Source organism: Astyanax mexicanus, chromosome 1 (assembly GCF_023375975.1).
Source record: "Astyanax mexicanus isolate ESR-SI-001 chromosome 1, AstMex3_surface, whole genome shotgun sequence".
Taxonomy (NCBI): domain Eukaryota; kingdom Metazoa; phylum Chordata; class Actinopteri; order Characiformes; family Acestrorhamphidae; genus Astyanax; species Astyanax mexicanus.
In genome coordinates, this window is record NC_064408.1 from 86528366 (window position 1) to 86547083 (window position 18718).

Here is an 18718-nt window from a genome sequence, read left to right on the forward strand (position 1 = left end):
GTGTGTGTTTGTGCATGACCATGTGAGTGTGTGAGAGACACAGAGAAAGAAAGAGAGCATAAACTTCAACATAAATAAAAAGGTAATGTATCTTCTGAAATTAACATAAAGCATTGCTGTTATTTTGCTAAATAAAACTGCTAATGCCTCACCAGACCAATAACGTCATTGCTAAGACGAGAAATTAACAAAGCAGCTTGTCTGGGCCATATAGCACTGCTACTGGACATCTAAATATAGGGGTGTTCTAAAACATTTGACCAGTAGTGTATGTGTTTCATGTAGAGCTCCCAGATCTATCTGCATGATTATTGTAACACATTGCTGGGCCTAGTCTGGGCCTGTTTTGTAAGTGTGATCTATTGCTATTTAAAAGGCTGAGGCTCAATTATCAAAGGAAAACACTGGAAACGCGAGGATCACTGCTTTATTACTAAGCATCAAAACATTGTCTTAAAGCATCATGAAGTCTTCCAAATCTGACAAAAAGGATTTTATTCAGATTAACACAAGTACAAATGACATGCATGTGCAGCCTTTAAAAAGCTTTTCTTCATAGTTAACAGAGTTCCTATCTACCTAAAATACTTGAGTTCTCAGCAATCTAACCATGCAGACTGTGGTGCAAAATTGAACATCTAACGCCCGTCTTAAATGCAAATTACACAAGGAGAAAGTGGGGGAAGAAAAGGCAGGAAAGCATTAGAAAAAAGGCCAGTAAGCCTCAGTTAAACGTTTCAAATGCACTGCACTCCCAAACTTGGAAGACCAGTTAAGACTTTAAAAAGAGAGGACACAGTGTAGGAGGGTCAGTCTCAGCAGGATGCAGCATATGAAGCCCTACAAAGCACACAAAGCACACAGCTAACTACTCTTCTAAGTAAGCATTGAATTGCCATTCACACTCTAGCTACAATTTTAACAAGTAGTGGCTGAGAGCTCTGAGTAGTACCAAAAGGTTTCAATTCTAATGCATAACTTGGTTAAGCCCACTTTAATTCCCAAAGTGCAAGTGGATCTCACAGAAAGTTAAAGCAAATACCAAAATACTGAATTCTGAACCGATACAGCAATTCAAGCAATATAACAAAGAAAATCTGAATAAATACAATATGTAATGTTTTAAGGGAAACTGAAATTTAAGAAGAATACACATATGCAATATCTAAATAACACAATAATCACTAATAAATAAGAACGCAGCAATAAGATAAACATTTTAAAATAATTATAACATTTCAGTAATTGAATACTAAAAGAGCTTATTCCTAATAATTACTGGATGAGTATTGCTGTATGAATGAACAGCAAAATACAGATGTCATAATGCTGCAACATTATTTAAGTGCTATTCTACTGACCACAATATTTTTTTCTCATTTCTGTGAAAATACTGTAACACTTCAAGTCTACAGCTGACATCCGATTATTTATGATAGTGTAAAAAGTTAGCAGCGTACATCATGTCCACAGCAGCATATAGCTCTGCTCATGACATCTTCATTTCAGTGCTGTGCAGGTGAGGATGATGATGATGATGATGATGACGAAGATGCCTGTAAGGGCAGCAGGCTGTGTGACCTGGCGGGTCGGGGAGGCCGGACCTGCTGGGTGGACGAGCTGGAGACAGATGAGGTATTCCCTGGACTCCCTTCTTTCACATCAGTGTCCAGCTGAGCAGGACATTCGAAGTGTACACAGTGGAACACCTGCAGAGATAAAACAAAACAGTCAGACAAAAACAAAGGTGTTTGAATATTTTTCTGAAGTAATGCAACCAAGTAGTTGTTTGTAGTTTCTAAATGGATGTTTCCTTAAAGAATAACTCTTGTAAATATGATTTCTGTGAAGTACCAGAGTTCTAGTAGCAACATACTTGATGAAGCTCTGCTGAGAAGGGATGCCAGTCCTTCTGATTATACATCCTGGTTATGTTATGGGTTGCTACAGAAAATATAATCCTTAATGGTTGGAAGTCATACTTCCACAGCATTTTAGTGGGGTCTGTTTCAGTGTTTGGAGTGGAATTAGTACATAATTCCAGGGAGTAGCTTTGGTAGGGCCTCGATAGAAAAATGCTGCAGGAGCGTATATTCATCCACAGACATTATGGAGCTGCTGGCTGTCCTACTGAGGACTTCCAACTAACAAAACGTGCACGTCCCAATAAAAGACCAAGCAGGTTACATGTGTGAATTAAACATTTATTTTAAACATTACCAGTATAGTACAGTTAGGCCAATTATTGGTTTTGATTGCAAAGAACTATTATTACTGTAAATGTGTCATGTGTCTTTAAGTACCACATGATTTTTGCCCAGCCTTTTTTGCAGAGTATTATCCTACCTCATTTGCAGTGTTGTGTGTTCCCACTATGCGAATAAAAGAAGCTGCATGTTTGTCAAACTTCAGGGTCTGCCAAGATCTGTGTAGCCAAGAGCACAGAAGTGTGGTAAGTAAAAGTATGTTGTTTAAAGACAAATATAAAATCAGAAATAAGGGCAACTACTTACCGACAAGCAACCTTGGTACGGTCCACTACTTTAGTCCAGTTCTGCTGATTTGTGGAAACTTCAATGTAGTAACTGTAGGAACGCTCATCACAGTCCCACAGCAAAAGGCTAAATGTTATAAATACAACAATATGTTCAGCGAGATACTGAGATACATACATAGAAAATATTCCAATATTAGTACATCAAAATGCCCTCCACTTCTAAATACAGGACCAATAAAGTCTACTCATTAATAGGGTGAGCAATATGGCAAACAAATAAATATTACATTATAATACACTCCTTCCCTTCCTCTTACCGTAGAGAGTCAATAATGTAAGGCTGTGCGAGCTGGATCACGATAGCTCCAGAGCCCAGCTGGTGGCAGGTGTAGCCTGAGTCCCAATCATAGTTACGGGTGTCTCCATTCAGCAGCGCATTCCGACAGCGGCTCACTCCCTCTACCACACTGGCACATGCTGAAATAGTGGCTATATTCTCAGTAGCCACTGCAGAGACACACAGACAAAAACACAACTGCATTACAGCATTGTTCACCTAATAATAATAATAATAATAATAATAATAATAATAATAATAATAATAGTAATAATAATAATAATAATAATACATTCAGGGAATAGTACAAGCAAGTCCCTTACCAAGAAGTCCTTTCTCCAGAGTGAAGGGGTGCTGAGTGAACATGCATTCGAAAGCCACAATATGAAAGACCTTGTTTACAGTGTTGTGTGTTCCAACGATGCGCACATACCTGCATTGCAAAAACATACCATCAACTTACCATCAACCCTTAACCTATGCTGGGATATATACTTTGTAATATATATTGTGTTTTTTTAAAAACAGAACATAAAACATTTTACCAGACATCTATAGAAGTAAATGATCCAACATGTTATTACATCAATAATGCACTATATGTATACAAGATATATTAAGTAAAATAATTGTTACTGGTCTGACACAGTAGTTTCTAGAAATATTAAGTAAATATATCACTTTAAATCAGTTTTACTGTTTACAACAGCTATGCATGATTCATTAATATATATGTAAATAGAAGAGACTGTTCATTGGTTCATAATGGAATGGAATTGCTTCTAAAGCTGAACAAGATGACCAACCATCAAATAAAAAGAGCCAAACTCAATGCTGGACAAGAGACAGCAATATGCAGTAGAAGTCCTTTTTGTGCTACAATGCACATGTATTAGTAGCCAGAACATAATTTTATTGCAGATAAACACTTAAATGCTTTGTAGAAGAAGCCTAGGTGGTTTTACCTGCACACTCGAGGGGAAAAGTACAGATTCTGCCAAGAGCGGCAAAGAAACTTGGAGTGATCCACCACTCTCACCCAGTCCAGCTCATCCATAGACACCTCTATATAATATGAGTACGATCTATAATGAGAGAAAAGCCCACAGAAAGTTGTAAAGCTGTACTTTCATATCAATGTAACACTTTTTATAGACCTCCCCCAAAGACATAAATGATCTGCTAAGGCTTGTGGTCTGAAGCTTGCTTCTTTAGTTTTGCTCTTGAGGCTTATGTAGCTAACAAGTAACAGAAGCTTACACCCCACTAATAGGCATGGTGCTATCACACACTTGCTTCAAAGTTCATTGAGTATTTATAGACTTGTATATGTGGTCTCTGAGACTGTATGACTTGCTGTTAGTATAACTTACCAGTATAGTACATTTAGGCCATTTTTTTTAATCAGTACTGTGAATGTGTCTTCAAGTATCATGATTTTAACAATAAATATTATTTTGAACTACATTGAGTATTTAAAGACTTGCACATGTGGTCCCTGAGACTGTTTGACTTACTGTTATCTATAAACATGGGGAAAAAAAGTATGTGATAATTTAGACACAAAGTTTGCATCACGCTAATTAATGGGGTATCAGTTTCCATAACTTGTGCTACATCTATCTTTCTAGGATCAAAACAAATCTAATAAAGCAACCTTAGACACCAAATGTGATCTACTACATTTAACAAAAAAGAAAACAAACTAGATATTTTGGACAAACCACATCTTCTGTCTGTCTTTTTAGACAGAGAGATATGAAACTGAAGGATGGCGTACCTGCTATCCCTGTCCCACAGCAGGATGCGGATATGGTTAATGATGAAGGACTGACCAAGCTTCACCTGGATCCCTGCCCGGCCGTCCTCTTCAATGGGATGTCTGGAAAAACCATGATCCAGGTCGTAGTTCTGCGTGTCTCCGTCCAGCAAAGCTGACTTCAGCTCACCTTTCACCACCTGAGCGCCATACTTCATTGTAGCAATGTTCTCTTCAGGAACTGAGAGTACAGAAACACATATTCAGAAGAAAAAAAATACAGTAGTCTACAAAAGCATTTGGACTACATACAGCTGTATATTAATTAAAATAATTTTAAGTTACTGAATGACATGTATGCCCAATGAATATTTAGATATTTACTAATTGATGTAAGCACATGTAACTACAGAAGCCAGACACGATGAGCTTTAAAATGAACTCACTGAGCATGCCGCGGTAGTTGAGATCCATGTCTCTGCTTTCTGACCGCATTTTTATGGCATCCAGAAGATCATCAGGACTGACCAGCCCTGAGGGTCGCACAACATTTAGCATTTCTGTTAGGGTCATGAGAGGCAGGCGCACTGATGACATCACTTCCTGCCTGGCCTCTGCCTCTACGTTCTGCCGACACCAACGGCACAAAGCCTGGAAGATTTCTTTCTCACTGGCTGCAAACGAATCCCGCCGGACCACCGTCAGCAAAGCTGCCTGGAAACATGCAGGACAAAAAGAAGTTCAGGAGGAGTCAAAGGTCATTAGCTAACAGTACTTAACGGTCCCAATGACCCAATGGAACAAAAACTTTTTAAAAGTATTTTGATATTGAAATATTAACAATTATCAAATTTAAAAAATGAAAAAAAATATTTTGCATTGAGATAGATCGATACTGAATTATTATACTTAATCAATTACTAAATAATTGTCCAGCCCTACATTATATGAATATAAAAATCAGTAATCTCGTTTTCAAAATCTTTTCAGACTCCTCTTTATCTACAACTTTCTTTATGAAGGCCTCTGAGAGATCTTCGAATCCTGTCATGGTGATACCCTTTACTTCACAATCAAGCTCAAACCAAACTAATGTCTGAGATTCCTCCGAAATCCTCTCTAACCATGTTCTGAACATCTGCAGCTGATGTGATGCACTTGATTATAATGTCTTTTGTTAATGCATTAATAAATGTGTATAATAAATGTAATAAATACGTAATAAATGGCAAAATATTTTTTTCATGATAATGAAATGGCAGTGCAGTCATTTATTGTCTCAATAATGGACAATTAGAGGACAATTAATGACTTAGCTACATTAGCCTTGGAACTAACAAAGAAGCAAAATTTAGACTGCAAGCATGGTCAACTGATTAACTAGATTTGAAGTAAAGGAGAAATTGTTAAATTTACCCTTTTAGTCAAATGATGATCAAATTATTTATTATCCATATTAATTAGTGGCAGCACACTGCCTGTTCTTTTTCAAGCAAAAGAATTTCACTGGCTGTAAAATTAACAAAATTAGGTATACTGACCCAGAACAGTATGAATGTAACATGTTTAAACACTTAACAGACATTAATGGACACACACTGAACCAGAGTTACCTTGGAGAGTGTGAGAAAGCCATCTGAAGCCAGCACCTCTGGGGCATGCCGGTCCATGTAGGCACAGCAGGCAGCACTGAGCGCACTCAGTGTGTACAGTGTGGCCACGTCAAACACCAGACACACGTTATGAGTGTTTAGTATGGTTCGCAGAAACTCTGAAGTGGAGTCCTCCAGGAGCTGCAGGCCATAGCGATGAGCTAAACCCAGAAAGTCCAGCAGAACCTCCTCGCGAGCCGCACTGAGGCTGACCCGACCCGTGTACAGATAACCCAGCAGCATGGAGAAAGATTCTGCTCGGGTCTCTTCCAGACACACCTCCGCCTGGGGCTGAGACTCCTTCATCCCTCCATACAGCAGTGCTCTGCAGAGATGAATTTACAGATGTCAGTAGTGCTTGTTTAAGAACTTATAATGAACAGAGCCTTGCAGGGACATTTGCCCCACCCACATAGGTTTTATATATATATATATATATATATATAAGAAAAATCAACTGTTTTTTATTACAAACTTAAGATAAATTAGTTCTTTAGTAGAAAATACAAGCTTATTGATGTATGGTGTGTGCATAGTGGTGTGCACTATGACGCTAATCTCAGCATAATTCTTATTTATAATACAGTATAAAACTACACAATGTCACAATATTTATCTTATATAAAAAAAATTAGAAACTTGGAAAAAAGAACCATTAGGTGCACATTTAAAAAAATTATTAATTTCACATTCTGATAATTATGATCATTCACTAAGGAATATTGATCAAATGAAATCACAAAGGTTTGAGACAAACTCCTCTGGAGAGAGATTTGTTACTTCATTCAGTTACCTAAAATAGTGACAGCGCGCTGCCAGTATGACACGATGTGCAGAAAAACGCTTCTCCTCCACTACGAACGTCACGTCGCTGTACTCCTCCCCTGGAATGAGCGCTCCCAGCTGTTCAGATAGCAGATCAACATGATCAATCTCTGACACGGAGCTCAGAGGACGTAACGGGTGGCTGCTGCTGCTCATCACCGCTGTTGTTGTACCATCTGTCAGGAGAAAAAGTAATTACATTTTTAATTACTAATATTTTTTTTGGCAAAAAAAAAAGAAAAAGTGTGCCACTCTTTATTAACTAAATGGGTTTTAGTTTAGTGTGTTATTCGGTTCTGTCATTAAAGTGGGATTATAAGAGAATTGGCATTTGGAAAGTAGAATTTGTGCTTCGAGACATCACTAAAGGACATGCTTTACATGCATTTTTGGACAAGCTGAGAGTCACACAAAAGAAGCATATGTATTGATGGACTGAAAGGACAGAGTAACATTACAGGATTTTACACAAATATAACTCAAGCTATTATCCAGTTTTATGAACATTGGCCCAGATACATACTTCACCAAAGTTACAGAGTGCAGTAGTTGGCGTTCAGAGCCTTTGAAACTGTCCGTTCTCCCTTAAATAGTCCAGCACATAACTAGCTTACGTTACACTCTGTCACTTATATGGGCAGGACTGTAGCTACTGCAGAATTTAAGGCGGTATCAGAAATACATACATTTAATTAGCAAAGTTTAATGTTTTATCCCGACACACATTCCCACAAAAGCTTTATTAAATGACCCAAACAGTGGATATATTACAGTCCATTCCTTATTCAACACATGCATTATATTTTCATGTTCAGCCTAGCTGTTAACGTTAGCTAGCTAGCGTTAGCTATTTAGCTTGCTGTCTAGTTCACCTAGCTAAACTAAATCTCTTCTTTTCCCCAGTCTAGCGCGACTATCTGAATTAAGAGCGTGCTCTGTGTTGAATAAGATTAACATCGTGAAGTTAACAGTCTGAATCTATCTAAATGTAATGGTTAAAGTCATTAAAGTGAATCAGACAGCCAGTCGGCTAGTAATTTCTCCTACCAGCTCCCTGTAGATCTGTGTTCGCGCTGGTTTCTCTTCCTCAGACTTCAGATTTAGCTTCACCATAAAGATCCGAAGGTCCAGATATATAAATAAGAAAATAAACCCCTGAACAAAACCCCGGAAAAAACGACGTTTAATGAGTGAAAATCTGAAATTACAGCGACATAAACAACACAGGTGCCATGAAGCGGATTCCAACCTCACCCGGATGTTTTTGTGCAGACTGAACAGTGTCAAACACTGAGAGACAGGGGGCCCCCCTGTGTGTGGAGGAGCAATAACACACACACACACACACACACACACACACACACACTGCACAATAATCCAACAGTTTACTACCAAAATATTCACCACATGTTCATTTTTATTAATGTTATTATTTTTTGGGGTAATTATCACATGGGAAAAAATTATGAGACATTACTAATTTCTTCATAGTGTTTCCTTCATCCTAAATGAGAAAAATTACATGTCCATAAAAAAAAAAATCTTTTAACCTTTGTATATGTGTACTACCCAACCAATCCTGGGGTAATTGTCTCTTTTATGGGGGGGCCCTCTGTGATTTTATTCCTGTCTGGAGCGGCCATGTCTGGGTTTTTTTTTCAGACGTCCTCTAAGAAAATTTTGTCTCCTTAGTAAAATAGCTACCATGCACCATAAATACACACATTTCTACTTAAACTCGACAGCAAGTGGAAATGGAGAAGCTACTGAACGCAATGTCATGTGACCGAGAAAGCCTAAAAACTCACTGGTTCTTGTGTTTTTTCAATAGTAGTTTTCTCAATAGTAGAGTAGAAGTTTGAAATATTTTTCGTTCCCCTGAGAAACTAATCTCTTCTGAATAGCGCTTATGTGTGGTTGTATTGCCTTATAATTCCAAATTGTTAGCATTAATTCTGGTGTATTTTGTCTTTTTCTCCTTTATTTGTTTTGCTACTTTTCAACTTTTTCTACTGTCATTTCTGTGAATTCTGATAAAACAAGAGAGAAAATATTTTTACAATCCTTAAAGTTGGCAAACTGATTCCGATTACAAATGACACATTCTTACATTACAGTTTTCCAATTGCCGAAACACAATTAAACTAGGCAGGTTTTATCAAAATACTAGTACAATTCACAAACCCCCACACACAAACTGCAAAATACCTCATATATTCTGCTTAAAAAGACATTCTCATCTCCAGCTTTGCTATAATACTAAAATAGTTCAAATTATAGAAAATTCTTCAGGTTGTTCACATGTGCAGAAATATTTGCAGACACACACACACACACTGTCATATTTTTTTTTATTTTTCACCAAGCAAGTCAGTGCAACATATGCAAAGCAGATACATTTACAGTCTAAATGTCTGGATGACAGAGGAAACAGTAAAACAGCTTAAGTTGACCTGCACTGTCTGTCCAGCCTCTGTCAGCCCATGGTTGATGACATGCTAAGGTTGTTCTTATTTAATTTAAAGGCTGTTTTCTTCTTTGGCCATAAACTTCTCTAACAACTCTATCACTACCTCTCACTCTTCATCCCCCTCTCATTCTTCTTCTCTCTGTCTGCAGCATCTTTCACTGTCGTAAAAAAAAGCCATTTTATATAGTTTAATTCCTTATTAAGGTGTCTGGCCAGGTGGCACATATATTGGGTAATTAGCTTATGTTGTGTAATTTTGAATGGCAGACTTTTGATATAGAACATGCGGCTTTATGTCAGTCTGTTGAACCGTCTTCGGTGCATTTAAAAAGGAACGTGATCTATTACATACTTGAAAGATACTTCCCCCTCAAGGATAGCATAAACATAGCCATATAATTTACTATTCTAAACCACCAGGAATACCTACATATGTCTACATGTAGTTTTATAATGTTAATTTGAATTTAACAATGTATTTTTTTTTGCATAAAATCCCTCCAAAACAATTATAAACAGCCTCGGACAGACATTTAAAAGAAAAGGCACATTTATTTGGCCTCCATATCACAGCAATGTGTCAAATATACAAGGTTTCCCATTCAATTAATATCAAAATGATTTAGTTTATATGGAAACAAATGAGTTTTGATGAACTGCTGCATTTGGGAAATTATGATCTTAACTAAATGTAACCCTAAATGTAAGCAATATCTATAAAGCAACATTCACAACATAGCCTAGTTGAGATGCATAAATAATATTAGTATCCAGTCACTCTCACAGACACACTGTAACAGATAAAACGCTGTAACCAAATGCCAGGTTTGTCATATTTTAGGGTTAAGGTTGGCTAAGCTATCACTGTCATCATGCTGTGTCTGCTTCACTTCACATGACTCTGTATCTGAAGTAATAGATAACATGTTGTTTGGGCTCAAAATTTCAATCCAGTAGCCATCTGGGTCCTCAATAAAGGCCAGTCCCTTCATTTTACCTGTGAAAATACAAATCACAAAGAGAATCGTTTAAATATACCGCCATAAGATTCAATAACCAACAAGCATCCTTAAAAATATTTCACAACCATCACTCTAATTAATGCTGTGGGTAATTGGAACAATGAAAACATATCTACGTTTTCTAAAAATTGTTGGTTTTTATATATTTTAAAAACGAATCATTTCAGGTGGCGTTACAATCAAACCATATATATACATTGGTCATATATAATTGTTAATAAAATACATTTGGCATTGACTTTTATTTTTGATATCATCATAGCATGTTACAAAATAGACCGCTGCAATAGTGTTCAACAAACAGGAGGGAGACGCTTGCAGTAAAAATCAGGAGTAGCTTTGAAAAAAAAACAGAGCGAAACCTACAAGCTTGAACTGAGTACTAACAACAGTACAAACTACAAACAACACTGACCAAAACATCAGAGCCAAATCACAGTCCAAAACAGATAAACAATAAACGAGATATAAGGGTCTTAACCAGAACAAAATAGCCAAGAGAACTAACCAAAAGGGCAAGACAAAATCAAAGACAAAAGCCAAAAAATAGGTCATACACAGAAATAGATAAGCAAAGAAATAATGCTCGGTATGCAGCTGAAAAACAGAGGGCAATACAGACTAGTATTTATTACTCAGAACACAGGTGAAGCTGATCTAACAATCAGGTGCTGATCGGCTGGCTAAGACACATGACTGAGAGGTACGTTTTGGGAGTTGGAGTTTGTGACGGCGGAAAAGTCAGTAGAAGCATTGAAAGGTGTGTCACTGAAATGCTTTTAGGTAAGTGTGAGTAGTTGTTGCATAAGATAAAGACCCAAAAGATGCAATGTCAGTAGCCCCTTCATAAAAACTCTAAAGATTTATTCTAAAGTCTATAGGCTGCAAAACGTGGGCTGCATTCTCGACAACAACATAATAGAAGGCTGTTCCAAAGTGAAAGACCCTTGGCAGTTGCAAACACTGACACCTTCTGGCTGGTAAATCTGTTTACCCTTTAGAAAAATATTGTATAACTTAATTAAATCTATAAACAAAAACAACCCATTGTGTAATTGTTGTTCTTATTTTTTAAATGCCTTTTAAATTTAGAATTTCTAAAAATGTTGTTTTAAAATTTCCTTCTAGCCATTCACTCATATAAGAGCAGCAGAAAGCTATTCAAATACTTGACACCAATTTTTTTTATCTTCACCCCACACTTTTTAAACCAAAGTTACATGCATGAGCCTTTCTGAGGTTTGTTGCTATCATATTAACATTAATCTGAGATCAGCCACTGCATTAGGGAGAATATTGCAGTCTGTAAAATAAGAACTCACACTCATCTGTTATTTCCACAAACTTAACTCCCAGTTCTCCAAACATTTTGCAGGCAGCATGTATGTCAGGAACAGCAATGCCTATATGACCTACAGAAAAACAACCAGAAAACCAGACAACAAGGGATCAATAAATATTAGCAATAATACAGCATATTTTACTTCTACTAATCTGCATCAAAGCCTGTTTTGGTTGGTTATCTTCAGCTGTTCAGTGCTAAGAAACAGTCTGTTAAAACTCAACAAGGTTAATAAAGATTAATGTAAGGTTCATGCCTAGGTTTAAAGTTACATTTATTAAACATATATTACATGTAATTTAGTTGTATTTCATAGACATTTAGGTGAATATTTGTTTAAAATAAGCTACTCCTCTTCCATTCATCTACCATTTGTAGTTTGAACTAAAATAGTTGAATAAATGTGAATGGAACTCATAACCCAAAACTGTCAAGCAACATCATAAATGTAAGCATATCGCAAAAATGAACACGATAAACACAAAATGCTCCCACTTCAAACAACAATGCTTTGCTCTATATGCCGCTAGCTGCTCAGTTTTAATTGATGGCCTGAGTCAGACACATTTTTGCATCTTCTCTTTAATTGATGTAATGATAGGTTAGAACCTCTGTTAGAACAGAACACATGCTCATCTAAAGGTCCTTAGAATGATAACTAAATGCATTTTACTCTAAACAATAAACTCACCAAAGCCTTTAGGATCTGAGTTTCCATTGTGATAGAGATGATTTTCATCAGCTTCTGAGCCCCAGTTACTGTTTAAGAAAAAGAGGAGATAAGATGCCATGAGGCTCACAACTTTAAAGGGCCTATATAATGTAAAACTACTTTTCATGCCTTAGATCAGACAGTCCTGCACAGCAAATGTCTGGAGTAAAATGTGTGAAAGTGTTTTTTGTAGAAGGTTAGACTACAGCTTGAGTTTAAGAATACTCTGATTATTTATTAAATTAAAATCTCTAATACAAACACTCTGATACCTCTGATTCAACTCTCGTGGTGTTGATTTACCTTTGCTGATTTGTTACAATTTAAATCTCACTCACTTTGTTTAAGGAGAGTTGACCACATATTTTGTGCAAATATTATCTTAATTGAACGACTGAGACTCAAATAGGTAATGTCTACAACATGTCTTAGTACATTGCACAAAAGGTACATTTTTTTCTATTGGCTCCTTTCCATAATGGATGTTTCCCCCCAATCCCTTATTTAACATCAGTGTGAATTCTGTTATATTTTACATAATTGTTGAATGCCTGGTGACATTGTTCTCATGTAATGGGAATATTTACTTAGCATGTTTTTAATGTTTTAACTCCTGAGTAAAAAAATCCCAGACGTGAGTCTGTTCAATTATCACATATACACACTCAAAATAAGCTGATTAAACTCACAGGAAGTTTATTCAAAAAGGGAGAATTTACTGTGTATGTATGAGAACTAAGCTGCAAAAACAGACTGTTTTGAACTAATAATTTTTACATACAGTACATATATATTTTAATTTACTAACAGTAATGTAACCCTGCCCATTTCATTGATAAAATGATGTTTTATCCTGTGCTGCTTTTTAAGAAACTAAGTGCAGGGTAGCCAATCAGATCAGAGGATATTTGCATACATCTCTTTAAATCTCTCAGAATTAGCAGAATTCTAAAGAAAGTAAGGACAAAAGAAGAGAACATTGAAACTCAGGTGTTACTCAGGTAGAGCAGAACATGCAGATATCGTACTGAGTGAGTTCAATGGTGGCTCTTCTGGAAAATGTCCAAGCTGTCCTTTCCTTCACTTCTTGGGGGATATCTGTCTTATCCTCATAGCCGAGATAATACAGCGTGAAGCGCATGGACGGGAAGTCTATCTTCTGCAGTAATCTGAAACAAGTCAGGCAGGAAACACATGCATCATAACAGACACGTACATGTATTCAATCTCTAATAACATCACTGTGTGCCTAATTTCTATAAACTCTTAAAAATAAAGATTCTTTACATGGTTCATTAGTTCCATAATGTTTGTATTAGAGATTTAAATTTAATAAATAACCTTTAGATCAAGATGGCATTTTTTAAATTGATTGACACCACTAAATAAAACATCAGTGGGTATTTGTTCATTTACATTGTTAAAACATGTTAACACACACTACATGTCGTCTAAAATGTCTGGTTTGAGAGTTGAGTGTTAAGACAGTGTGGTGATGATGTTGTGATCAATGATAAAGAACTCACGTCAGACCCAGGATTCGTGTGTAGAAGTCCAGTGATTTTACAGGGTCCTTCACCCTGAGCATTGTCTGCTGCATCATAAAGTCCTACAGAAAGAAAAAATATTTACCATAAACTGTTTTATACACACTCTGGTTACTTAACCTTGCTGCTGAACACTTACATACTATAGCTCATATAGCTTATTCACAGTTGAATTACTGTCATGGATCGGTTGTTTTAGCATCAGATCTATGACATAGATTATGTTTTTTAATGGTTACTATAGAAAACAGTTCTTTATAGAACCATGAACACTATTTGCAGCTATTTTCTGTCTTCAGAGTGCATCGGAATGTGTTTGATGTGATTGTATAAAATATTTATTAAAAAAAGTCTGGTTTTTGCACCATAAATTATTCTATTAAGATGTTCAACAGAAAAACTCCAGCTTAATTGTGCTATGTAGAACCAAAAAGGTTTTAAAAAAGGGTTACTATAGCATGATAAATTTTGGTAATTTATATAAATGTTTCATTTGTAATGCAAATCAAATATCTGTGCTTCATAATGATAGCTAATTAGACTGTCAGAAAAGAAGTTAAAAAAAAAACAACAACTTTACTTTCTAGTTTGTTGTTATTGTTTTCTTTTTTAACACATAAAGTAACATATTTTAAATAGTCTTAGGATAAATATATAAAATAATAAATAAAAATAATAATAATAAAAATAAAATAATAATATAATCATATGTATAATACAAAGACATTTTTAAAACTCAGGTTTTTGTAAAAAATGTCTTTCAACATTTTTTTTCAGTTTTAAAACTGCACCTGGAATTATTCAGCCACATTTCAATATTGAACTTAGGTCATGTGCCAGCTGGGCCATTCTTAACCGAGCAGTAACACTGATGTGTGTAACAAACCCAGCAACTCCTACTAGAATCACACACTCACTACTACACACACTACTATGAATGGTTCCGCGTCAGTGTCTCAGTCAAAGCTGTGCTGAGAAGGAACCACCAGCTCAACAACATCTGGATATAGAACAATGTGAAGGTAATAAAGTGTACAGACTGAGAAGGTACAGGGTAGAGGTACATCTCATCGTACAAAAATGTACTTTAGCTTAATATCATGAACATTACTGTACCTTCCAGATATCACTGAAAAGTAACAGAACACACTTACAGTATATAGCACACATTATGAGCCTGTCAAATTTACTCATACTCACTGCAGTGATTGGATTTCCCTCCTTGCAAGCGGCATTAACATCTTCTTCTGTGAGCCCCTTCTCTGTCATTTTCGGGTGAAATTCTGTAGAGGGAGGGGGAGAAATCCGACCCAAATCCAGCTCTCTGCCAGAGGTGAAAAAGTGTCAGTTTAAGAGGAGCACGGACACTCCCAGCTAATGCACACTTCCAGGGAGCAAACTTTCAGGAAGCAGTTATGCAAGTTAGTAGCTTAAGGGTGTGTCACAGACTGGTATGTTGTCTGTTCAGGTAAGAATGACTATCTCTGTGTTAGACACCCCGCGCTGTAAAAATAAATATGAGCAGATTCAACTTTCAAAAGCTGCCCTAAAGATTTATGTGAAATCAAGTTGGATTTACTATTTATTTTAACTCATTTAACTCACTTTATGTATGATTTGGCTTTGGACTACTCTCTGCAAGCTGATTTGACTACATGATACATGCTGTTTCAACTAGCAATTACCATACAGATATTTTTTTTTTAAACAGGAGTTGGAATAACTTGTTCCAGTATTTTTTTTTTCCGTATGCGTTAATGTAAGTAATTTACAAAGAAAAGGTGTGGACAGTCTTGCACAGTTTGTGAGTAAAATGTTGAGTATGACAATGATGTTTTATACATAAGTGACAGTCACTGCTCTTACAGCAATGGCAGGAGCCAACTGCTTAATTTAATTGTAACTGCTATTTACAATTTTTATCATTTAAGAATATCAGCAAAATACAAAGGGAAAGCATCTGGGGAAAAGAGCTAATTTAGTGAAATATGTTGATTAACATTTCATATTCTTTCAGAAGTACCCTGTACACAACACAAAACACTGACCCACACAGTGACATAGTGATTTGTGGCATAGGAGTGCTCCCATGATGCTTTGGGCTGCCTTTGATTTCTATTTAGTTAGTTAGAAGACTTTAATTGTTAAACACGCTGTGTAGTGGTAGTTTTTGGTTAAAATTGTCAATATGTTATAGTGTGGTTGGTTTGATATTTTAGGGCTTTTACTTGGAGTTTTGAACGTCTACCTTCATGAAGTTAAACTAGGCAGAGATTGGCCTGTACTAATATGTGTTAACTGATCACTTTAGAAATGTCTTTACAGAAATGAGAGTGCAGCATAAGATCTGATATAAACTCCAATGTGACATCACCTAATTACCTATCCAATCAGTTGCCCTCTTCTGCCTTTAAATAACGATCACTCATTCAGTAACTTGGCTGCCTTCCAGACGCTGACGGCTCGTTCTCCCCACCTACTTTTCCCACTGCCTCTGGGTTGATCCTGTTCTGATGTCCAGGGGGTTGGCTCCGCCCTGTCTTCCATGTACAACTGGATCTGTTCTGCAGAGTCCAGACGTATCAAGACCTGGCCTGATGACTATTAGCCATAGTTCACATTAATTCTCTGTACTGTTTTTGTTCTGTTATTTGTTTGTTGTTTGTTTGTACTGAGCGGGTCAACCCGAGTAGGATGGGTTCCTCGGACTGAGTCTTGGTTCCTTCCAAGGTTTCTTCCTCTTAAAGGGAGTTTTTCCTTGCCACTGTGTCACCATAAAATTGGCATCTCTGTGGTGCTGCTCATAAGAGGCGTGGACCTGTTTTTCCTGTAAAGCTGCTTTGTGACAACCTTTGTTGTAAAAAGCGCTATATAAATAAAATTGAATTGAATTGAATGACGATCGAGGCCTACGCCAAAGACTTTATTTAGAAAAGTCTGTTTCTATACCTCTTCTAAACCTCTTTGTAATACACATTATCAACATTATTCAACATTAAATATTTCAACTAACATGTTTTCTTCCACAGTCTTAATAGTAGAAGTTAAGTTTTTCCATTGAATTAGACTTTCAAAACACAATTAGACATTTTTAAACATTTCTTTATGCTGCACTTTAAATAAAATAATTTCAGCATGCTGATTTACACTGGGTGACAGTAAATGCAGCTGTCTCATATCTGAATGGACTGTCTCATATCTGATTCCTTGAGAAGTGTCTGATGAAACATTTTAAGAAGTCACAACAAAACTGTACAACATATTTACACACATATTTTGTGGCTTAGTTTTCTCTTGTTTATTATGTTTCTGTACTATCCTGCCCACAGTGAATACGTTTCCATTTCAAGTATTGTGTCCCACAGTTTTCCTTCCTCATGCTCTTTTATAGTTTGATATTTTGTTCATCTCAGCATTCAATGCTGATGTGAATTGTCCGTTGTTTACTATGCATTACTCCATCATTAATAAATCAACTATGATTAATTCAATGCCCACTATAGGTTTTTCGATGTTTACTATCAATTTGTCAACACTCAATATAAATGAACTTATTAAGTATTTACTATGTATTATTCAGAATCTACTATTAATTATTCAGTGTCAACTATTAATTATTTATTTAATTTTAAATGATTTTTTAATTATTTGCTAATTAATTCTTTTTTAGCTATTAAGTATTTGGAATCTACAAATAATTTTATGTCCACTAGAACATTTTTAGAATCTACTATGAATGGTTCAATATCTAATATAACTAATCTAACCAACAAATCCTGTGTGTACTCTTAATTTTGTTCATTTTAAATGTCTTAAATTTTATTAATCGACAATAATTAATTTAGTGTGCACTATGACTGCATAATAACTAAAAGCAGGTTTTAGGCCACCACATCCTGTAGTAAATGTCTCTGTTAGCAGTTCTGAACTATAAAAAGCCAGTAACTGAGAGTTTTTAACACAATATTTGAATGAGAAGGGGATGTGACATCACTGGTCTGAAGTCATAAATGTGATTGTAGTTCTAGCCCCTGAACAGCAGAGGGCAGTCTTAGCCCATATTCCAGGTAAAGTGTAAAAACATGCTGACTGTCTATGACCATGGTCCTCTCCCTGCTTACACTCTAAATACTGACTGCATAAAGCTCTCAGTGTAAATGTGGAATCACAGTAAAATGTATAAACAGATTTTAGATATCTGCTCGTTCTTTATGGATTTTAAGAACGTCTACGTTGTTGTTGTTTAACTGTATTAAAGATGTATTTAACTCATAACATACAGACCAAAAAAAATCTAATGTAAGCATTCAAACCTTTCTTGTAATTAGTGTATATAGTTCTATATAGGACAACTACCTTTACAAAAATAATTTTAGAAAAGCTAGACTTATTAGAGTCCAGGATAATACATACAGCTGTAGGTAACAGACTGTAGAACATTAAGAATGGAATTCAAATAACTTTAATATTTATAAGGGTCTGGTGTTTAATATTGGTAATTAGTTCCCAATGTAAAATGATGGAAAAGAAAAGGATTGTAAACATGATTATATTT

General features: G+C 36.0%; 2 protein-coding genes across 2 annotated transcripts; both read right to left on the reverse strand.

The window, feature by feature from the left end:
* Positions 1–409: 409 nt before the first annotated feature.
* Positions 410–8352, reverse strand: LOC125804997 (BTB/POZ domain-containing protein 9-like). The gene is made up of 11 exons (XM_049485146.1): positions 8118–8352; positions 7039–7246; positions 6207–6570; positions 5040–5307; positions 4615–4834; positions 3800–3919; positions 3158–3267; positions 2815–3004; positions 2514–2621; positions 2347–2425; positions 410–1709 (listed from the first exon to the last, which is right to left on the reverse strand). The coding sequence occupies exons 2-11, from the start codon at positions 7224–7226 to the stop codon at positions 1506–1508; spliced, it is 1851 nt and encodes a 616-aa protein (XP_049341103.1). The 5' UTR covers positions 7227–7246; positions 8118–8352; the 3' UTR covers positions 410–1505.
* A 1052-nt stretch (positions 8353–9404) lies between these two features.
* Positions 9405–15572, reverse strand: LOC125804999 (lactoylglutathione lyase-like). The gene is made up of 6 exons (XM_049485151.1): positions 15364–15572; positions 14143–14225; positions 13645–13785; positions 12596–12663; positions 11885–11974; positions 9405–10537 (listed from the first exon to the last, which is right to left on the reverse strand). The coding sequence occupies exons 1-6, from the start codon at positions 15430–15432 to the stop codon at positions 10371–10373; spliced, it is 618 nt and encodes a 205-aa protein (XP_049341108.1). The 5' UTR covers positions 15433–15572; the 3' UTR covers positions 9405–10370.
* Between the last annotated feature and the right edge of the window lie 3146 nt (positions 15573–18718).